Raw genomic sequence first — 24,513 nt, 5'->3', positions numbered from 1 at the left:
ACTTGGGGGCTAAAAATCTTTTTTGTTGGAAAAAAAAATCTTTTTTTATTTTCACTACTCTGCATTATAAACTTCTGTGAAGCACTTGGGCATTCAAAGTTCTCACCACATATCTAGATAAGTTCCTTGGGGGGTCTATTTTCCAAAATGGGGTCACTTGTTGGGGGTTTCTACTGTTTAGGTACATTAGGGGTCTGCAAACGCAACATAACGCCCGCAGACAATTCTATCAAAGTCTGCATTCCAAAATGGCGCTCCTTCCCTTCCGAGCTCTGCCGTGCGCCCAAACAGTGGTTTACTCCCACATATGGGGTACCAGCATACTCAGGACAAATTGGACAACAACTTTTGGGGTCCAATTTCTCTTGTTACCCTTGTGAAAATAAAAACTTGGGGGCTAAAAAATCTTTATTGTTAAAAAATATATATTTTTTATTTTCACGACTCTGCATTATAAACTTCTGTGATGCACTTGGGCATTCAAAGTTCTCACTACACATCTAGATAAGTTCCATGGGGGGTCTAGTTTCCAAAATGGGGTCACTTTTGGGGGGTTTCTACTGTTTAGGCACATCAGGGGCTCTCCAAGCGCGACATGGCGTCCGATCTCAATTCCAGTCAATTTTGCATTGAAAAGTCAAATGGCGCTCCTTTGCTTCCGAGCTCAGCCATGCGCCCAAACAGTGGTTTACCCCCACATATGGGGTGTCGGCGTACTCAAGACAAATTGTACAACAACTTCTGGGGTCCATTTTCTCCTGTTACCCTTGGTAAAATAAAAATTTGGAGGCAAAAAGATCATTTTTGTAGAAAAAATGCGATTTTATTTTTTTTTTTTTTTTTTATTTTCACGGCTCTACGTTATAAACTTCTGTGAAGCACCTGGGGGTTTAAAGTGCTCACCACACATCTAGATAAGTTCCTTAAGGGGTCTAGTTTCCAAAATGGTGTCATATGTGGGGGGTCTCTACTGTTTAGGCACATCAGCGGCTCTCCAAACGTGACATGGCGTCCGATCTCAATTCCAGCCAATTCTACATTGAAAAAGTAAAACAACACTCCTTCTCTTCCAAGCTCTGCGGTGCGCCCAAACAGTGGTTTACCCCCATATATGGGGTATTGACGTACTCAGGAGAAATTGCACAACAACTTTTGTGGTCTAATTTCTCCTGTTACCCTTGTGAAAATAAGAATTTGTGGGCGAAAAAATCATTTTTGTGAAAACAAATGCGATTTTTTATTTTCACGGCTCTACGTTATAAACTTCTGTGAAGCACTTGGGGGTTCAAAGTGCTCACCACACATCTAGATAAGTTCCTTGGGGGGTCTAGTTTCCAAAATGGTGTCACTTGTGGGGGGTTTCCACTGTTTAGGCACATTAGGGGCTCTCCAAACGCGACATGGCGTCCGATCTCAATTCCAGCCAATTCTGCATTGAAACAGTCAAACGGTGCTCCTTCACTTCCAAGCTCTGCGGTGCGCCCAAACAGTGGTTTACCTCCACATATGGGGTATCGGCGTACTCAGGAAAAATTGCACAACAAAATTTGTGGTTAAATTTCTGTTTTTACACTTGTGAAAATTAAAAAAAATGTTTCTGAAGTAAAATGTTTGCAAAAAAAAGTTAAATGTTCATTTTTTTCTTCCACATTGTTTTAGTTCCTGTGAAGTACGTAAAGGGTTAATAAACTTCTTGAATGTGGTTTTGAGCAGCTTGAGGGGTGCAGTTTTTAGAATGGTGTCACACTTGGTTATTTTCTATCATATAGACCCCTCAAAATCACTTCAAAGGTGATGTGGTCCCTAAAAAAAACATGGTGTTGTAAAAATGAGAAATTGCTGGTCAACTTTTAACCCTTATAACTCCCTAACAAAAAAAAAAAATTGTTTCCAAAATTGTGCTGATGTAAAGTAGACATGTGAGAAATGTTATTTATTAACTATTTTTTGTGACATATCTCTGATTTAAGGGCATAAAAATACAAAGTTTGAAAATTGCAAAATTTTAAAAATTTTCGCCATATTTCCGTTTTTTTCATAAATAATTGCAAGTAATATCGAAGAAATGTTACCACTAACTTGAAGTACAACATGTCACGAAAAAACAATCTCAGAATCAGCGGGATCCGATAAAGCGTTCCAGAGTTATAACCTCTTAAAGTGACACTGGTCAGAATTGTAAAAATTGGCCTGGTCATTAAGTACCAAATTGGCTCTGTCACTAAGGGGTTAAAATAAGAGGTTGGACAAAGAAATCACATTTCTTTTTTTTTTTTTTTAAATAATAGATCTTTATTTAGGTTACAAAAACACATACAAATCCGCATCAAAAACGCATGGATTTTTACCTGCGTATTCTGCGGGCAAATCTGCAACATATGCACATACCCTAAGGCTATGTGCACACGTACGGAATTTCCGCGGAAATTTCCGCGGCAATTCCGCAACTGTGCCGCTGGTAAAACGCATGCGAAATTGGCATGCATTTTCCCGCTAAACACTAGCGTTTTACAAGCGTAATTAGCTTGCAGAATGCTAGCGTTCTCCAAGTGATCTGTAGCATCACTTGGAAAACTGATTGACAGGTTGGTCACACTTGTCAAACATAGTGTTTGACAAGTGTGACCAACTTTTTATTATTGATGCTGCCTATGCAGCCTATTGCCGCATTGGAACGGAATCATCGCGAGGATCGGGAAGGTTGCCAGGGCCGCCGGAAGGTGAGAACATCTTGATTTTTTTTATTTAAATTCTTTTTTTTTTTTTTTTTTTTTTTACAAAAACGGAAAAGAAAAACAAGTGCACAAAAATTGCAAATTGCATTCTAATAGGATGCTTAATGTGTGCATTTTTTGACGGTTTTATCGCGTTTTTATAGCGAAAAACCACGAAAAATCCTGAACGTGTGTGTCGCCCGTCGGGGCCGTGGGGTACTTGGTACCGGGTCCGTTACTTAAAGTGACGTGTCTTGGCGACCCGGTCCGTGACCCTGTGCGCCCATGTTAAAGGGATAGTCTTTAGAGATGTCTTTGGAGTTGGTGTAATAAGAAACAGAGGACACAAGGTTGCAGTCTCTTTACCTCTTTACTGAAGCAATTCAGACAGCCACAGTCCAGGGTACCGGATCACAGGTGCTGGTGGTGGCCCGGCTGGCTTGCAAGCAAGTTGGGATTTCCCCGTTACCAGGTGGGGTTTGAAGCCTTCCCTCTAGCGCTGTGGTGTAACTGCGCCTTTGCCTCTTTTCCCTTTCAGTCCCTTTATCAGTTGCTCTGCTCTGTCTTTCCTTCCCAGGAGCTGCAGAATCACTCGTCTGCCCGGCTCTAGCTTTCCTTCCTCACGCGTCGCTCTCCTCTCACCAACTGACTAACTCTCCCCAACTAACTGCCTAGCAACTGACTCCTCCTCCCGACCAGAGAGAGCAGCTCCCCTGAAGTCGGGTGTAGAGCTCCCCCTTCTGGCCTGGAGTCAGAATGGTGTTGTATGTGCTGATTACCTGATGATAAATGGATCCTTCCCTGCTTCCAAGCGTGACATCACTCTCCCTGTGAGGAAAGCAATGCCACTGTAACAACCGGTTACCTGGGGTGTTACATGTGCACACAGCCTAAAAGTTCCGTCTCCCTAGATTATGATACCTCCTAGAGGACAATTGGAGTATAAACACATTTCTTGGATTACTCTAAGATTCCAGTGGTGCTTCACTTTTTCTCTGATATCATTTTTTCAAAATTAGTTTTTTCCTATTAATTTTTATATTTTGGTGTCCTAGCTATGCTCAGGTTAAATATCCCCTATTTTTTCCTGCTTTCTTAGTGCTACTCTGATTTGGTATATTTTAATGTGTAAATAACTTAATAAATTTGAAATGTTGGATTAAATATACTCTGACCTCTTCTTCCTTTTCTCATTCTTAGGGCAAAGACAGACTGCCGTATTTCTCGTGCGAGAATCGCATAATAATCCTCGTACTGGCTGTGGCTCTCGTACCCTGAGCTTGACAGCTGCAAAGTAATCCATAATTCTGCTGTCATGCTCGGGTCAGGAGAGGTGCCGGCCAGTCCGTGCAGTGCGATGCAATTATCGCACGAGAAATACGGCAGTCTGTCTCTGCCCTTTCTGAGGATTTTTGTGATAGTTGATCCTTCTGAGTTTAATTTATTTTCTAACGTGATTGACACCTAATTTGGGAAATATTTGTGTTTACATATTTGGTATCACCAAAAATTCCTGTGAAGCACCTGAAGGGTTAATAACCTTCTTGAATGTGGTTTTGAGCACCTTGAGGGGTGCAGTTTTTAGAATGGTGTCACTTTTGGATATTTTCTGTCATATAGGCCCCTCAAAATCACTTCAATGTGATGATGTGGTCCCTTAAAAAATGGGTTTGTAAATTTTGTTGGAAAAAATGAAAAATCACTGATCAACTTTTAACCATTATAATTTGGTTCCAAAATTGTGCTGATGTAAAGTAGACATGTGGGAAATGTTACTTATTAGCTTTTTTTTTTTCAAACACAACATTGAAGCATACAATCACACTAGGTAGAAGTAAAAAATACCTTTATTATTATTAATTGATTACAAATACACAAGAACAGTGCCAGGTCAATTTATGACAATCAATAATTACGTTTTAACACAACCAGAGCAAGTTTGATAAGGAGAAAAGGTGCACCCACTAAAATGTGCAGCAGCATGGGTATTTAGATGGAGGGTACCGGATTAACCACAACCAATAAATGAACAGCTAAAGTGCTTAGTGCATAAAGTACCATAATGGTTGTGAATTCCTCACTTGTCCAATATATAATAGGGTTAATGATCACATTCCATCAGACTCAATCAACAAGCGAGCATCACAGTATCCCACAAAAAAAAACAGTGTTCCCATCAAAAAATCTTACCCATGCTTCTAACCACGTGCAGGCACACGCGCCCCAACGCGCGTTTCGCCCTCGGCTTCCTCGGGGGGCAGCATGATCCAACTGTCTGAATACCCAGTTTTTATATCATCCTCCCCGCCTTGTTAGATGATGGCGCATGCGTGCGACACTCCAGGCGCCGCTATTCCATCACATCCGGCGTCGGCATAGGGCTGCGGGTAAGGGGAAATCCCCAGTGACGTCATTTACCCACAATCCTTGCTAGAAGACGCCCAATATGATGTGCGGTGATGCCTGGGTCGTGGACATGCGCACTAAAGGCGCTAGAAAGTGTCCCGGCCGCCATCTTTATTTAGGGAACTGTGCCTACATAGAGTTTATGGCACTTCTACGGCAAAACTATAAAGCGTCCCTCTAACACAGCAACATGGTAAGGGAGAGTACAAAAAACAATCCGGTCTGACATAAATACTGAGATATTGTATGATGACATAAACCATTACATAGCCTATGATGTTTGCCTATGGAACCTATCCCCTGAAAATGGGTCACATACAAACAAAAATTATATACATACATAGATACAATGTGCACCATATTTAAATACTAATATATTGTGATAACAGATATACGCTTATAAAAATTAGCTATTTTGTGTGATTTAAGGTCATGAAAATTCAAAGTTAGAAAATTGAAAAATTTTCACCAAATTTCCATTTTTTTTTTTTTCACAAATAAGCGCAAGTCATACTGAAGAAATGTTATTACTATCATGAAGTACAACATGTCTCAAAGAAACAGTCTCAGAATCACCGTGATCTGTTGAAGCGTTCCACAGTTATTACCTCATAAAGTGACAGTGGTCAGAATTGTAAAATTGGCCTGGTCATTAACGTGCAAACCACCTTCAGGGGTAAAGGGGTTAATACAGGTAATGCGAGCAGACTAGGAGGCTTCTTAAAGATAAACTAACAGGTCTGCGAGAGCCAGAATTCTTTATGGTTGGTAGGTGATCAACTACTTATTTCATGCAATAAAATGCAATTTTATGTAAAAATCATACAATTTGATTTTCAGTTTTTTTATTTTTAGATTCTGTCTCTCACAGTTGAAGTGTACCTACGAAATAAATTACACTCCATTCTTTGTAGGTGGGAAAACTTGCAAAATCGTCAGTGTATCAAATACTTGTTTTCCCCACTGTAGGATGGTTCAATGCTAGTTCAGATTTGCCCTTGTAATCAATTTTTTGGTAACACACACAAAGAGGTCAGAACGTGCTTTTCCTCCTAGGATGGCACAACCGCGTTACAAGTCCTGTTCCATTTTCCCTATGACAGCTCACTGACCCATACAGTATCATTGAGTCATACACACGTCACTTTTAAGATGAATCCGGGTCTCCAGTTTGAGAGACTCCATTTCCTATTCTAATTAGTTTTGTGGATCAGAGTTGGACATTGAGATCCTTATAAAACAGATGACAGACGTTGTACTTCAGCGTTCTAGCCGAATTTCATCTGGTTTTAACTGATACATTGCCAAGAGTTTTTGAATTACAAAAAAAAAAAAATCCGATTAGGATGACAACATGAGAACAAATCAGTCTGTTTCTCTCGTATGGTAGCACTCAGGCTAAGTTCACGCTAGTGTCAAAAATAAATAAATCGTCCAGTTTTCAGCCCGAAAAAATGGTCAATTTGTCATCTCTTTTGTCATCCATATCCAGTCCGTGTGCAATTCATTCCGTGTGCAAGACCAAATATAGTTCATGTATCTGTAATTTCATACAAGATACCGAACAGACTAGATTAGCGCATGCTACAGCTCTGAACAGCGCCATTGATTACCATTGATCAGAGTGAATGTAGCCTCAGGCTGAGACTACACACAGACTTGATAACCAGAGACTGAAAAAAAAAATTTGAATATTCCCAACTAAAACAATAAATAAATAAACATTTGCCATCAAAGTGTCCATAAAAGTCTGTATAATTAAAAAATAAATTAAACAATACAATGAATGCTGTCAAGATGTCAGAATTGTGTTTTTTCAGCTATTACATATACCTGGAAAAAATGCAATTAAAATATTATATGTATCCCAAATTGTTATCAGTAAAATGATCCGATCGCTACACAGAAATCAAGCCTTCACACCGCTCCGTAGACTGAAAAATACAAACGTTGCGAATCTCGGGAAAACTGCTGCAGACCTATTTATTTTTTCCACAACTTTTGGATTTTTTCCCATAGTAATAATAATAATATAATGTATTAATGATGATAAAAACTATTATAGTTTGATATCTCTGTAAGTGCTAATCTAGAGAAACATGCTGTATTTTTTTTTTTTTTTTTTACCATACACTGAATACTGTAAACAAATTCCAAAAATCATTAAATTTAATTTATTTTTATTTTTTTCACCATTGTATCCAACTTGGATTTTTTTTTCAGTTTAGTGTGTAGTAAAATGGATGTTTTCATTAAAATATACAATTTGTTGCACCTAAAAACAAGCCCCTATATGACTGTCAACAAAAAATTGTTCTGGGGAGTGGAAGTTTTTCCTTTTCAAGTTTCTCTTTATGTGCTGCAGAAAGGGTGAAACTGTAAGATAGTGGAGATAGATACGGTCTATGTATTTACACACACAAAACAATTGTTGATCAGCCCTTTCACATTTTATACATTTGTGTAACCTACTAAATTTTTTTATTTTTTTTTGCTACGTTCTCTGTAAACACTATGATGTAGTGTTGTTTCAATGCAAAGTACAAGCTCCTTTTGAAACTCCTTTCATCTGCTGCTCAAAGATCTGTGTACTGCATTCAAACTGTGTTTGTATGGGACTTGCCCAGTCTGAGCCGTTCTGCGCCACTTTTCTGTATTCAATAAGGGAAAGTCTTATACACAGACTTGTGGAAAGTGCTTCCATTGACCTTATCCCTCATTGTCCTTGCAGTGTATTACTTTTTGTGTGTAGATCTTTGTGCAAGCTGATTACTTCAGTCTTATTAAAAGTTTTTTTTTTTTTTTTTTTAATTTCATGGTTTACCATATTTTTAGATTGATAGTAGTTCAGACAGAATCCTAATCTGCCACTGTTAGGTAGGTACTTACCCGGTGATATACAGGTAAAGTTGTCATCTAACGTGACAAGATGACATTAGATTTAGAAGTACTCACATGGTCAAAATTGTTGGTACCCCTCGTTTAATGGCAGAAAAACCCACTGTGCTCACAGAAATAACTTGAATCTGACAAAAGTAATAATAAATTAAAAAAAAATCTATGAAAATGAACAAATGAAAGTCAGACATTGCTTTTCAACCATGCTTCCACAGAATAAAAAAAAAATATAACTCATGAAATAGTCATGGACAGAAATGATGGTACCCTTAACTTAAGATTTTTAATATTTTGTTGCACAACCTTTTGCGGCAATCACTGCAATCAAACGATTCCTGGAACTGTCAATGAGACTTCTGCACCTCTCAACAGATATTTTGGCCCACTCCTCAAGAGCAAACTGCTCCAGTTGTCTCTTGTCTGCACAGTGAGGATCTCTGGAGGAAAGAGGCGGAGGGAGATGGGGACAGGCGCAGAGATCCTCACTGCGCAGGTGCCAGATTCCCAGCCCCGCAGTGTGAATACATCAGAACACACTGCGGGGCGGGATCTGGGGCCTCCGCTACACGCGATATCCTTACATCACCTGATGAACAGCGCATGCCCGAGAGCTGATTGCAGAGCGCAGGCGCTGGTGACGTCACGAGAAAGAGAGGAGGCGGTGGCCAGAGGGGAATGATGGACGGCTGCGAGGTGGTTGAATCAGGGGAGAAAACATACCTTCCTGACTCAATAGAGGTATGGCGGGAAATTTATAAAACTCATTATTTCAGCATTCCTAGGGATCATAAACATAAGCGCCACGTTCACAGAATGCAGCCTTAGTGCTGCTGAAGATGGCTATTTTACTAGGCCCTGAGGGGGTGACAGGTTCCCTTTAAATTTCTGAATAATATGTGCAACTGTAGTCACAGGAACATCGAGCTGCTTGGAGATGGTCTTATAACTTTTACCTTTTAACATGTTTGTCTGTAATTTTCTTTCTAATCTCCTGAGACAACCCTTTCCTTCGTTCCTCTGGTCCATGTTGAGTGTGATACACACCATGTCACCAAACAGCACAGTGAGTATCTGTAGCCATATATACAGGCCCACTCACTGAGTCCAAGATTGTAGACACCTGTGATGCTAGTTAGTGGACACACCGTGATTTAACATGTCCCTTTTGTCACATTATTTTCAGGGGCACCATCATTTCTGTCCAGGCCTATTTCATGAGTTTTATTTAATTTTTTTATTTCTGTGGAAGCATGGTTGAAAAGCAATGTCTGACTTTCATTTGTTCATTTTCATAGATCTTTTATTTATTATTACTTTTGTCAGATTCAAGTTATTTCTGTGACCATTGTGGGTTTTTCTGTCATTGAACGAGGGGTGCCAACAATTTTGACCACATGTTTGTGAGAAGATGACATTGGTGAAGTCTGTGATACAACCGTTCCTGATTCACAGAGTGAAGCTACTCTACAGAGCCTTTATACCCTTCTGTCAGGAAGACACAATGACACTTTGATCGAGCATTTTGTTACGATGAGTCTGTAGCTAAGTGCTGGTTTGTGGCACTGGTTTATTTCTCAGATAAACTACAGCTCTTTCACTGCTATTCCAAGACAAGTACCGTAATTTAGTGACAGGAAAAGTTTCTCATAAATCCAGGTCTGCATTTAGACAAATTAGGGCTTTGCACAAAAGTTAAGAGGGGCCCCAAATGCTCTCATATTGAACCTATACACAAAAACATTTTAGGTTACATGAATTGAGTTCAGGCCGTTAAAACAAGCGAGACAATATTCAAGCCATTCGGCGCTTTTTTCCCGGCCTCTCTACCCAGGCTGATGAGGAATGATGGGCACAGAACGATCACTAATAGATCAATCTGTCCCCATACAGTATCATGTTATCTGCAGCACATCCGCAGCTTACACCGGGCGATGTGCTGCTGAGAATGATGATTTTGTTCCGGCATCACAAGATGGATGAGCATCAGTCTGTTCATTCCTTTACACCTATAAACTCTCGTCTGCATCAGATATTAATAAATAAGGATGCTACATTCACACACCGCATACACATACAAACATACCGACCTTCATATTATACACACCTACATGTGTATTCGCAGAGCACACACTCAAATATATGTATTCACAGAGCACATGCATGCGCTCTAAGGCAGTGCTCCCCAACTCCGGTCCTCCAGACCCACCAACAGGTCATGTTTTCAGGATTTCCTTAGTATTTCCCAGGTGATAATTGCATCACCTGGAAAGGCAAGAATTCCATCACCTGGGCAATACTAAGGAAATCCTGAAAACATGACCTGTTGGTGGGTCTGGAGGACCGGAGTTGGGGAGCACTGCTCTAAGGGCTCATACTCACTTGCGAGAAACTCGGATGAGTCTCGCACATCAATACCCGGCACTCAGATCGGAGCGTTTGGCCACCTAGGAATACATGCAGCCGCACGCTCCGCTCCTGAGTGCCGGGTATTGCCGTGCGAGACTCATCCGAGTTTCTCGCAAGTGAGTATGAGCCCTTAATGTGAGCGAATAAATTCAAGTGTAATTGATTGCTACTCAAATTGTAAATCCACATTTGCCAAAATGGTGTTGTTTTTTTTTTGTTTTTTTTGTAATTTGCTGTTGTGTGTATTCAGCGAAATCTGTAAACTTTATTACGCAAAGCCGTAAATTGAATCTTAAAACGCCATCCAAATGTTTAACACAACAAGACTTCTTTTACTCCCTTTACCGCTAGCCTTTCCCGCCCCTTTTTGTTCCACACCCCATGTTTGGATCGTTGCCGCTGATATTCCTGCGCCTCTCACTGGGTCTAGACTTATGCGTTTGATTAGACCCGAGAGGATTCTGCTCCGTGACCTTTGCTGGCATTTGTGCAGAACCCCTTATGACTTAGACAAACATGGAGGGAAGTCCTGGTCTAATGTGAGCGGTGGCATGGAGGGAAGTCCCTGGTCTAATGTGAGCAGTGGCATGGAGGGAAGTCCTGGTCTAATGTGAGCGGTGGCATGGAGGGAAGTCCTGGTCTAATGTGAGCGGTGGCATGGAGGGAAGTCCTGGTCTAATGTGAGCGGTGGCATGGAGGGAAGTCCTGGTCTAATGTGAGCGGTGGCATGGAGGGAAGTCCTGGTCTAATGTGAGCGGTGGCATGGAGGGAAGTCCTGGTCTAATGTGAGCGGTGGCATGGAGGGAAGTCCTGGTCTAATGTGAGCGGTGGCATGGAGGGAAGTCCTGGTCTAATGTGAGCGGTGGCATGGAGGGAAGTCCTGGTCTAATGTGAGCGGTGGCATGGAGGGAAGTCCTGGTCTAATGTGAGCGGTGGCATGGAGGGAAGTCCTGGTCTAATGTGAGCGGTGGCATGGAGGGAAGTCCTGGTCTAATGTGAGCGGTGGCAATCTGAATATGCGACTGGGACGAGTGACAAAAACGGAGAAGTGAGTGGTGAGATGAAGGATTTTTTTACACTTATGCTCTGGGGTCTGGAGAGAACCCAGGCCACAATAAGGCACATTTAATTAGTGGAGAAAAAGTTATCTGTGAATCAAATTTCCCTTGAAAATCTGCGCAAACTGGAAAATTCAAATTTTTCTTGATCCTCTCATTTTTAATACACCTGTATATCTATAGACCATATATACACATATTTGCACAGAGCACATACATTCATACGTGTGTATAAACAGAGCACATACTTACACATGTATGGCCACTCTATCTCCCCAGCTAAGCGTGCTCCAAACATCCTGCTAAACACATGGCGAGTTGGAAGGGCAAACCCACGTCTTTGCCAGCAGACGTAAATGTCGAGATGTGCTGCAGATGCTCCTAACTTGATATTAGTGGAAGTGCTAAGAGATCCAAATAGTGAAACCACTTAACCTGTTGCCTCTAACCAGAACTTAGTTGCTAGTGATATTTTTTATACTATTGTGGTTCTTTATTTATCTATATTTTAACAAATAATTGCATAAAAGCCTGACTTTATTTATGTTACATACTCCTTAATCGGACACCTACGTATATGGTGATGGAGTACTGTGTGTGTGGAATGCAGGAGATGCTGGACAGTGTACCAGAGAAGAGATTTCCCATCTTTCAGGCACATGGGTAGGTACCCAGCAACAAACCTGTTTCCTATCTTCTTCCTCTAACATCTAAAGCAATGTTTCCCAAACTCCAGCCGTCACAGCCCCTCATGCCTTGATGATCATCTTATCACCTGTGAAACGCTAAGGAAATCCTGAAGACCTGATTTCTTCTGGGGCTGAGAGGACTGGAGTTTGAAATGCATCAATCTAAGCCAGTGTTCCCCCAACTCCGGTCCTCAAGAGCCACCAACAGGTCATGTTTTCAGGATTTCCTTAGTATTGCACAGGTGATAATTGCATCACCTGCACAGGCAATAATTCCATCACCTGGCAATACTAAGGAAATCCCGAAAACATGACCTGTTGGTGGCTCTTGAGGACCGGAGATGGGGAACACTGATCTAAGCCTTCAGTATTTTATCTGTTATGTTTTTTTTCTGTTCATTTGTTATCCCAAGCTAATTTATTGCTAGACCTGATTGTTGTTATGTTTGTTTCTAAGGTATTTTTGCCAGCTTGTGGATGGCCTGGAGTACCTTCATAGTCAGGGTATTGTGCATAAAGACATTAAACCTGGCAACCTGCTGCTAACAACAGACGGGACACTCAAAATCTCAGATCTGGGTGTTGCGGAGGTGAGGGTGTAGAGAAGTCACTTCTGAGAACTAAGCCATCAGTTAGGTAGGGCACTATGGAGTACGGTAATAACCTTTCTCTCCCCTCAGGCCTTGCACCCATTCGCAGAGGGGGACACTTGCAGGACCAGCCAGGGGTCCCCTGCCTTTCAGCCTCCAGAGATTGCAAATGGCCTCGACACCTTCTCAGGGTTCAAAGTGGACATCTGGTCAGCAGGCGTTACCTTGTGAGTTTGTTATTATGAATTGTATCTCTCCTCGCTATGAGCCTTACATCTAACCCAGCTTATGATATTAATGGCTCGCGCACACCGCCGTCTAACCGGATGAGCGCTATCTGATCACTCACTGACCAATTTTATTCAATGACTGTTTGGGGTTTTTTCTATGACAGAGTATGTACCGTATGTCATTGAAATCCGATGCGTTTGAAAAAAAAAAGAATCGGATGCCATACAGAGACAGTATGGTATCTGACTTTTCCAGGTGCATTGCAGTTCTGTAACATGGGAAACTGTATATGGTTCTGTAAATGATTAATAGCTGCTGTAAATAAACAGAAAGCACAAGGATGACCAGCGAGAAAAAAGTGGACCGAGGATTTTTTTTTTATACGGCCGGGTGACCCTTGTTGGGTACTACAGCTCAGTTAGAATTGAAGTGACTTGAGTTGCAGTACCCAAGAGCGGCCACTACAGCGTGTGCACAGTTGTGCTGAATGCTGGCCACAACTCCAGGCATCGGTTGGGTGGAGGCGTTCTGGGGGTCAGGCCTCCAATACACTGATGTTCAAGACCTGCTGGATCAACACTGTTAAAATAGTTTATTGAATTAGGGTGTTCATCATAGAAATGATGTTTCTCCTATCTTACTTCACAGGTATAATATCACTACTGGGCTGTACCCCTTTGAAGGGGATAATATATACAAACTGTTTGAGAATATTGGAAAGGGAGACTACTCGATTCCAGAAGAATGTGGACCGCTGCTATCTGACTTGCTGAGGGGTAAGTACAAAGGTGCTGCTTTGAGGATAAGTAAGGATACATTTACACTTCACAGTGCACAGCGTTAAACTACTGCTTATCGGCAACATGTTTGAGTGCAGCACAATATAGGGGCAGAGACCCTGATTTCAAGGATGTATCACTTACTGGGCTGCTTGCTGCAGTTTTGATAACATTTCTGATATGTCTGCTGCAGATCAACCAGATAGATTAAAGGGGTATTCCCATCTCCAAGATCCTATCCCAACATGTAATAGGTATAATAAAAATATTAGCAAATACCTCCAATTAGAAATGTAGTATAGTTTTTCTGATTTGCGATATCATTCCTCATGTGCAGGCTTTGCAGGACCTTAGGTATCCATGGTTACGACCACTGATATAGTAATAGTTAGCTAGTTGCTAGTGGTCATAACCATGGATACCTAAAGTCCTGCAATGCACTGCACATGAGGAAAGACCTAACAAATCATAAAAACTATCCTACATTTCTAATTGGAGGTATTTGCTAATATTATTATTATTATTAATATTACATTTACTCCATGTTGGGATTGGATCTTGGAGATGAGAATACCCATTTAAGTGTGCACAGGCTGCTGGTGTTCCTGGCGGCATTATTCGTATTTACACAGGATGATGTGCTGCAGAGAACAATGATTTTTATTTTTTTTGGAAAACCAAAAGATCATTTCACCCGATGAACGACTGTTTTGCTCGTTTGTCGGCAGATCAGCAACCTGTTTTAGACTGCTTGATTATCATTAACCCCTTCACCCCGAGCCTGTATTTACCTTAATGACCGACCAGACCAAATTTTACACATCTGACCAGTGTCATTTTGAGGTTTACTTCAACGTATCCTAGTGATTCTGACATTATTTTTCATGACACATTGTATTTTAAAATGGTGGTAAATTTAGGTCAATATTTTTTTTAACTTGTTTGTGAAAATGTCGCTATTGTCAAACTTTTAGTTTTGTATGCCCTTAAACCAGAGAATTATATCTCAGAAAATTATTAATAAATAACATTTCCTACATGTCTACTTTACATCAGTGTCATTTAAAAAAAAATAAATAAATAAATATATATATATATATATTTTTTTTTTAGAAGGGTTGAAAGTTTATCAGCAATTCCTCATTTTTTTTTACAACAAAATTTACAAAACCATTTTTTTAAGGACACCCCACATTTGAAGTGACACTGAGAGGCCTATATGATGACGAATACCCAAAGGTGACACCATTTTAAAAACTGCACCCAAGTGGCTCAAAACCACATTTAAGTATGTTATTATTCACCCTTCAGGTGCTTCACAGAAATTACACCATTGTGGAAGAAAAAAAGGAAAATTTTACTTTTTCCCCACAGAAATGTTATTTTCACCCTGAATTTGGCATTTTCACAAGGATAAGTGGAGAAAATGGACCATACAATGTGTTGTGCAATTTTTCCTGAGTGCGCCGATACACCATATGTGAGGGAAAACTACTGTTTGGGCGCACGGCAGGGCTCAGAAGGGAAGGAGCACCAATTGACTTTTGGAGTGCAAAATTGGCTGGAATAGATAGTGGATGCCATGTCGTGTTTGCAGACACCCTGATTTGCCTAAACCGTGGAATTTCCTCCCAAGTAACCCCATTTTGGAAGCTACACCCCTCAAGGAACTTACCTAGATGTGTGGTGAGCACCTTAAACCCACAGGGGCTTCACAGAATTTTATAACATTGTGCCATGAAAATTTGAAAACTTTTTCCCTCAAAAATATTGCTTTAGCCCCAAATTTTTCATTTTCACAAGGAAAACAGAAAAAAGGGACCATACAATTTGTTGTGTAATTTTTACCGTATGTGGGGAAAACTATTGTTTGGGCACACGGGAGGGGTCAGAAGGAAAAAGCGCCAATTGAATTGTACAGCGCAATTTTGACTGGAACAGAATGTGGATTCTATGTCACATTTGAAGAGCCCCTAACATGCAGAAACCTCCACAAGTGCCCCTATTTTGGAAAATACACCTCCTGGAGGAAATCATCTAGGGGTTTAGTGAGCATTTTTAAGCATCAGTCGATTCACAGAATTGTATAATCTTGGGCTGAGTCCATGGAAAATTACCATTTTTCCACTAAAATGTTGTTTTGGCCCCAAGTTTTTAATTTAAAGGGATATCGGGAGAAATTGAACTGCAATTTGTCACCAATTTCTCCTAAGTACACCAATATTCAATATGTGGTCAAAAACTACTTTTCAGGCACAATGCAAAGCTCAGAAGAGGAAAAAGCCTCATATTGGAGTTCAGATGTTGCTGAAATGGTTTGAGGGTACCATGTCACATTAGCAGAGCCCCTGAGGTGCCATGACAGCACAAACACCCCCACCCCAAAAGTGGCCCCATTTTACAAATTACACCCCCTATGAATTAATCTAGGGGTGCAGTGAGCGTGTTGATACCACGTGTGCCTCGTAGAAATTTTATACCACTGGGAATTGTTTTAGCCCAGAAGCTTTCATTTTTATAAAGGCGAATAGGAAGGGAAGGAGCGCCATATTATAGTGCAGATTTTACTCTATGGTTTACGGGTGCCATGACCCACTGGGGGAGCCCCTGAGGTGAAGTGACCCCATTTTACAAACTACACCCATCTTTGAATTCATCTAGGGGTGCAGTGATCATATTGACACCACGGGTGTGTCACAGAATTTTATGCCATTAGGCAGTGAAGAAAAAATAATTACATTTTTACCACCCAAATTTTGTTTTAGCCCCAGATTTTATTTTTGGTTTTATTTATTGTTTACGCCGTTCCTCGTGCGGTATAAGCAATTAAACAACTTTATTCTTCGTGTTTGTTCCATTACAGCGATAGCAGCCAAACATTAAAAACCAATATGAATCTGGTTTCACACACGAAAACAAGTTTTTGCATCACCATATTTTGGGAGCTATAATTTTTCTATATTTTGGCCCACAGAGTCATGTGAGGGTTTGTTTTTCGTGGGATGATTTTTTAAAGTTTTCATTGGTACCATTTTCGAGCATATAACTTTTTTTATTTTCATCACTTTCTATTTCGATTTTTGGGAGGCAGAATGAACAACCAGCAATTCAGTAATTTTTTTTTTTTTTTTGCTGTTCACCTTGTGGTAATTGATGATAATACAGCTTTATTCTTCAGATTAGTATGGTTACAGCGATACCACATTTATATAATTTTTTCATGTTTTGTCGCTTTTACTCAATAGAAACTATTTTTGTACTTTCTTGATTTATCACGGATATATTCTGTGAGCTATAGCTTTTTTGTTTTTCCACTGATGGAGCTGTATGACTTTGCTTTTTGCGGGACAAGATGGAATTTTCAGAGAACTCGATTTTATTTACATTCATCTTTTAGATCGCGGTTTTATTTAACTTTTTGTTTGGAAGAACGATGACAAAGCATACTTTTTTGCCTCATTTTTTTTTTTTTATGGAGGTTACTGAAGGGGTTAACTATTGGGGACAGTTTTATAAGTCAGGCCATTCTGGACTCTGTGATACTAAACGTGTACTTTTTTTGTTTTGTTTTGTTTCACCCCTTTCTGACCTTGGACGGGATAGTACGTCCCGAGGTCAGAACCCCCGCTTTGATGTGGGCTCCGTTGGTGAGCCCGCATCAAAGCCGGGACATGTCAGCTGTTTTGTACAGCTGACATGTGCCTGCAATAGCAGCGGGTGGAATCACGATTCACCCGCCTCTATTAACTAGTTAAATGCCGCTGTCAAACGCTGACAGCTTCATTTAACTTGCGCTTCCAGCCATCCGGCCGAAAATGAGCGCATCGCCGACCTCCGTCACGTGATCGGGGGTCAGCGATGCGCCGGCATAACAACCAGAGGTCGGTGCTCATATCAAGTCTGTAATTCCACTACATAGCAGCGATCTGAGCTTTGCTCCTATGTAGCAGTGGCAATCGAGTTGTGCCAGCTTCTAGCTTCCCATGGAGACTATTGAAGCACGGCAAAAGTAAAAAAAAAAAAAATTAAAAAAAAGGTTTTGCAAAATATGAAAAAAATATAAAAATTTAAATCACCCCCGTTTCGCCCCATTCAAAATAAAACAAATAAAAAAAAATCAAATGTACACATATTTGGTATCTCTGCGTTCAGAGTCACCCGATCTATCAAAAAAAAAAGGATTAACCTGATCACTAAACAGCGTAGCTAGAAAAAAATTTGAATTGCCAGTATTATGTTTTTTGGTCGCCGCGACATTGCATTAAAATGGAATAATGGGCTATCAAAAGAACGTATCTGCACCAAAATGGTATCATTAAAAACGTCAGCTCGGCACTCAAAAAATGAGCCCTCACCTGACCCCAGATCCTGAAAAATGGAGACGCTACGGGTATCGGAAAATGGTGCAAATTATTTTTTGGTTTTTTTAGCATAATTTGGAATTTTTTTCACCACTTAGATAAAAAATAACCTAGACATGTCTGGTGTCTATGAACTCGTAATGACCTGGAAAATCATAATGGCAGGTCAGTTTTAGCATTTAGTGAACCTACCAAAAAAAAACAAGCAAAAAACAAGTGTGGGATTGCACTTTTTTTGCAATTTCACCGCACTTGGAATTTTTTCCCATTTTCTTGTACATGACATGGTAAAACCAATGGTGTCGTTTAAAAGTGCAACTCGTCCGGCAAAAAATAAGCCCTCACATGGCCATACTGACAGAAAAATAAAAAAGTTATGGCTCTGGGAAGGAGAGGAGCGAAAAACGAAACAATTAAATTACCCTGGGTCATGAAGAGGTAAATTTTTGATTTTGCATACAAATGCGTATTTATTGGTATAATTTTTTTTTATTTTGTGTTGTGTGTTTTAGCTATACAGCTCTGGCAAAAATTGCACCACTGCAAAATGTTCAGTTTGTCTGATTTTTCTCTTTATAGGTATATTTTTGAGTAAATTGTTAATTTATTCTATAAACTTCTGACATGTCTCTGAATTTTCAAGCAATAAATGTTGTTGTGTGTTTTTTTTTTTTCTGAAAAGGAGAAATTGTCAAAATGTAATAAAAAACCAGTGCTTTCAGATCTCAAATAATACAAAGAAAGCAAGTTCATAATCATTTAGAAACAACAATACTAATGTTTTAACTCGGGAAGAGTTCAGAAATCAATATTTTGTGGAATAACCATGATTTTTAATCACATCTTTTATGCGTCTTGGCGTGCTTTCCACCAGTCTTTCACACTGCTTCTGGCGCAAAAATTTAAGCAGTTCTTCTTTGTTTGATGGCTTGTGACTATCCATCATCCTCTTGATTACACTCCAGAGGGGTTCAGGTCTGGAGTGGAGAGATTGGGCTGCCCATGACTGGGTTTTGATGTGGTGGTCTCTTAATGTTTGCCAGAGCTGTATAAAATAAATATATATATATATATATATATATATATATATATATATATATATATATATATATATATATATATACTCACTCACCGGCCACTTTATTAGGTACACCATGCTAGTAACGGGTTGGACCCCCTTTTGCCTTCAGAACTGCCTCAATTTTTCGTGGCATAGATTCAACAAGGTGCTGGAAGCATTCCTCAGAGATTTTGGTCCATATTGACATGATGGCATCACACAGTTGCCGCAGATTTGTCGGCTGCACATCCCAAAGATGCTCCATACAAGGCAGGATGGATCCATGCTTTCATGTTGTTTACGCCAAATTCTGACCCTACCATCCGAATGTCGCAGCAGAAATCGAGACTCATCAGACCAAGCAACGTTTTTCCAATCTTCTACTGTCCAATTTTGATGAGCTTGTACAAATTGTAGCCTCAGTTTCCTGTTCTTAGCTGAAAGGAGTGGTACCCGGTGTGGTCTTCTGCTGCTGTAGCCCATCTGCCTCAAAGTTCGATGCACTGTGCGTTCAGAGATGCTCTTAGGCCTACCTTGGTTGTAACGGGTGGCGATTTGAGTCACTGTTGCCTTTCTATCAGCTCGAACCAGTCTGCCCATTCTCCTCTGACCTCTGGCATCAACAAGGCATTTCCGCCCACAGAACTGCCGCTCACTGGATTTTTTTTCTTTTTCGGACCATTCTCTGTAAACCCTAGAGATGGTTGTGCGTGAAAATCCCAGTAGATCAGCAGTTTCTGAAATACTCAGACCAGCCCTTCTGGCACCAACAACCATGCCACGGTCAAAGGCACTCAAATCACCTTTCTTCCCCATACTGATGCTCGGTTTGAACTGCAGGAGATTGTCTTGACCATGTCTACATGCCTAAATGCACTGAGTTGCCGCCACGTGATTGGCTGATTAGAAATTAAGTGTTAACAAGAAGTTGGACAGGTGTACCTAATAAAGTGGCCAGTGAGTGTGTGTGTATGTATATATATATATATATATATATATGTGTGTATATATATATATATATATATATATATATATATATATATATATATATATATATATATATATATATATATATATATATATATATATATATATATATATATATATATATATATACGCACACGCACATATACACACCAAAAGTTTGGACACACCCTCTCATTTAAAGATTTTTCTGTATTTTCATGACTATGAAAATTGTACATTCACACTGAGGGCATCAAGACTATGAATTAACACATGTGGAATAATATACTTAACAAAAAAGTGTGAAACAACTGAAATTATGTCTTATATTCTAGGTTCTTCAAAGTAGCCACCTTTTGCTTTGATGACTGCTTTGCACACTCTTGGCATTCTCTTGATGAGCTTCAAGAGGTAGTCACCGGGAATGGCCTTCCAACAATCTTGAAGGAGTTCCCAGAGATGTTTAGCACTTGTTGGCCCTTTTGCCTTCACTCTGTGGTCCAGCTCACCTCAAACCATCTCAATTGGGTTCAGGTCTGGTGACTGTGGAGGCCAGGTCATCTGGCATAGCACCCCATCACTCTCCTTCTTGGTAAAATAGCCCTTACACAGCCTGGAGGTGTGTTTGGCATCATTGTCCTGTTGAAAAACAAATGATGGTCCAACTAAACGCAAACCGGATGGAATAACATGCCGCTGCAAGATGCTGTGGTAGCCATGCTCGTTCAGTATGCCTTCAATTTTGAATAAATCCCTAACAGTGTCACCAGCAAAGCACCCTCACACCATGACACCTCCTCCATGCTTCACAGTGGGAACCAGGCATGTAGAGTCCATCCATTCACCTTTTCTGCGTCGCACAAAGACACGGTGGTTGGAACCAAAGATCTCAAATTTGGACTCATCAGACCAAAGCACAGATTTCCGCTGGTCTAATGTCCATTCCTTATGTTCTTTAGCCCAAACAAGTCTCTTCTGCTTGTTGCCTGTCCTTAGCAGTGGTTTCCTAGCAGCTATTTTACCATGAAGGCCTGCTGCACAAAGTCTCCTCTTAACAGTTGTTGTAGAGATGTGTCTACTGCTAGAACTCTGTGTGGCATTGACCTGGTCTCTAATCTGAGCTGCTGTTAACCTGCGATTTCTGAGGCTGGGGACTCGGATAAACTTATCCTCAGAAGCAGAGGTGACTCTTGGTCTTCCTTTCCTGGGGTGGTCCTCATGTGAGCCAGTTTCTTTGTAGCGCTTGATGGTTTTTGCCACTGCACTTGGGGACACTTTCAAAGTTTTCCCAATTTTTCGGACTGACTGACCTTCTTTTCTTAAAGTAACGATGGCCACTCGTTTTTCTTTACTTAGCTGCTTTTTTCTTGCCATAATGCAAATTCTAACAGTCTATTCAGTAGGACTGTCAGCTGTGTATCCACCAGACTTCTGCTCGACACAACTGATGGTCCCAACCCCATTTATAAGGCAAGAAATCCCACTTATTAAACCTGACATGGCACACCTGTGAAGTCAAAACCATTCCCGGTGACTACCTCTTGAAGCTCATCAACAGAATGCCAAGAGTATGCAAAGCAGTCATCAAAGCAAAAGGTGGCTACTTTGAAGAACCTAGAATATAAGACATAATTTCAGTTGATTCACACTTTTTTGTTAAGTATAGAATTCCACATGTGTTAATTCATAGTTTTGATGCCTTCAGTGTGAATGTACAATTTTCATAGTCATGAAAATACAGAAAAATCTTTAACCCCTTCCTGACATCTGACGTACTATCCCGTCGAGGTGGGGTGGGCCCGTATGACCGCCGACGGGATAGTACGTCATACGCGATCGGCCGCGCTCACGGGGGGAGCGCGGCCGATCGCGGCTGGGTGTCAGCTGCATATCGCAGCTGACATCCGGCACTATGTGCCAGGAGCGGTCACGGACCGCCCCCGGCACATTAACCCCCGGCACACCGCGATCAAACATGATCGCGGTGTACCGGCGGTATAGGGAAGCATCGCGCAGGGAGTGGGCTCCCTGCGGGCTTCCCTGAGACCCCCGGAGCAACGCGATGTGATCGCGTTGCTCCGAGGGTCTCCTACCTCCCTCCTCGCCGCAGGTCCCGGATCCAAGATGGCCGCGGCATCCGGGTCCTGCAGGGAGGGAGGTGGCTTACCGAGTGTCTGCTCAGAGCAGACACTTGGTAAACCTGCAGCCCTGCACAGCAGATCGTCGATCTGGCAGAGTGCTGTGCACACTGCCAGATCAATAATCTGTGATGTCCCCCCCTGGGACAAAGTAAAAAAGTTAAAAAAAAATTCCCCACATGTGTAAAAAAATAAATAAAAAAAAATATCCTAAATAAAGAAAAAAATATATATATTATTCCCATAAATACATTTCTTTTGCTAAATAAAATAAAAAAAACAATAAAAGTACACATATTTAGTATCGCCGCGTCCGTAACGACCCAACCTATAAAACTGCCCCACTAGTTAACCCCTTCAGTAAACACCGTAAGAAAAAAAAAAAAAAAACGAGGCAAAAAACAACGCTTTATTATCATACCGCCGAACAAAAAGTGGAATAACACGCGATCAAAAAGACTGATATAAATAACCATGGTACCGCTGAAAACGTCATCTTGTCCCGCAAAAAACGAGCCGCCATACAGCATCATCAGCAAAAAAATAAAAAAGTTATAGTCCTGAGAATAAAGCGATACCAAAATAATTATTTTTTCTATAAAATAGTTTTTATCGTATAAAAGCGCCAAAACATAAAAAAAATGATATAAATGAGATATCGCTGTAATCGTACTGACCCGACGAATAAAACTGCTTTATCAATTTTACCAAACGCGGAACGGTATAAACGCCTCCCCCAAAAGAAATTCATGAATAGCTGGTTTTTGATCACTCTGCCTCACAAAAATCGGAATAAAAAGTGATCAAAAAATGTCACGTGTCCGAAAATGTTACCAATAAAAACGTCAACTCGTCCCACAAAAAACAAGATCTCACATGACTCTGTGGACTCAAATATGGAAAAATTACAGCTCTCAAAATGTGGTAACGCAAAAAATATTTTTTGCAATGAAAAGCGTCTTTCAGTGTGTGACGGCTGCCAATCATAAAAATCCGCTAAAAAACCCACTATAAAAGTAAATCAAACCCCCCTTCATCACCCCCTTAGTTAGGGAAAAATTAAAAAATTGAAAAATGTATTTATTTCCATTTTCCGGTTAGGGTTAGGGCTAGAGTTAGGGCTAGAGTTAGGGCTGGGGTTAGGGCTGGGGTTAGGGCTGGGGTTAGGGCTGGGGTTAGGGCTGGGGCTAGGGCTGGGGCTAGGGCTGGGGCTAGGGCTGGTGCTAGGGTTAGGGCTAGGGTTGGGGCTAGGGTTATTGCTAGGGTTAGGGTTAGGGCTAGGGTTAGGGCTAGGGTTGGGGCTAGGGTTAGGGCTACAGTTAGGGTTGGGGCTAAAGATAGGGTTAGGGTTTGGATTACATTTACGGTTGGGAATAGGGTTGGGTGTGTCTGGGTTAGAGGAGTGGTTAGGGTTACTGTTGGGATTAGGGTAAGGGGTGTGTTTGGATTAGGGTTTCAGTTATAATTGGGGGTTTCCACTGTTTAGGCACATCAGGGGCTCTCCAAACGGGACATGGCATCCGATCTGAATTCCAGCCAATTCTGCGTTGAAAAAGGAAAACAGTGCTCCTTCCCTTCAGAGCTCTCCCGTGTGCCCAAACAGGGGTTTACCCCAACATATGGGGTATCAGCGTACTCAGGACAAATTGGACATCATCTTTTGGGGTCCAAGTTCTCCTGCTACCCTTGGGAAAATACAAAACTGGGGGCCAAAAAATAAATTTTGTGGGAAAGAAAATATTTTTTATTTTCACGGCTCTGCGTTGTAAACTGTAGTGAAACACTTGGGGGTTCAAAGTTCTCACAACACATCTAGATAAGTTCCTTGGGGGGTCTAGTTTCCGATATGGGGTCACTTGTGGGGGGTTTGTACTGTTTGGGTACATCAGGGGCTCTGCAAATGCAACGTGACGCCTGCAGACCAATCAATTTAAGTCTGCATTCCAAATGGCGCTCCTTCCCTTCCGAGCTCTGTTATGCGCCCAAACAGTGGTTCCCCCCCACATATGGGGTATCAGCGTACTCAGGACAAATTGGACAACAACTTTTGGGGTCCAATTTATCCTGATACCCTTGTGAAAATACAAAACTGGGGGCTAAAAATCATTTTTGTGAAAAAAAAAATAATTTTTATTTTCACGGCTCTGCGTTATAAACTGTAGTGAAACACTTGGGGGTTCAAAGCTATCAAAACACATCTAGATAAGTTCCTTAGGG

General features: G+C 40.9%; 1 protein-coding gene across 1 annotated transcript in view; it reads left to right on the top strand.

Annotated features, from left to right (window-relative positions):
- The window catches only part of STK11 (serine/threonine kinase 11), a 132,697-nt gene that overhangs the window by 35,730 nt on the left and 72,454 nt on the right, over positions 1-24,513 (top strand). Inside the window, exons 3-6 of the mRNA XM_077271405.1 lie at positions 12,056-12,145; positions 12,629-12,761; positions 12,852-12,988; positions 13,641-13,768. Of these exons, the coding sequence (XP_077127520.1) occupies positions 12,056-12,145; positions 12,629-12,761; positions 12,852-12,988; positions 13,641-13,768 (488 nt within the window). The remainder of the gene's footprint in view (positions 1-12,055; positions 12,146-12,628; positions 12,762-12,851; positions 12,989-13,640; positions 13,769-24,513) is intronic.

This window comes from Ranitomeya variabilis, chromosome 1 (genome assembly GCF_051348905.1).
Source record: "Ranitomeya variabilis isolate aRanVar5 chromosome 1, aRanVar5.hap1, whole genome shotgun sequence".
NCBI lineage: Eukaryota > Metazoa > Chordata > Amphibia > Anura > Dendrobatidae > Ranitomeya > Ranitomeya variabilis.
The sequence above is the reverse complement of the archived record's forward strand: the minus strand, read 5'-3'. Positions and strand labels throughout refer to the sequence as shown.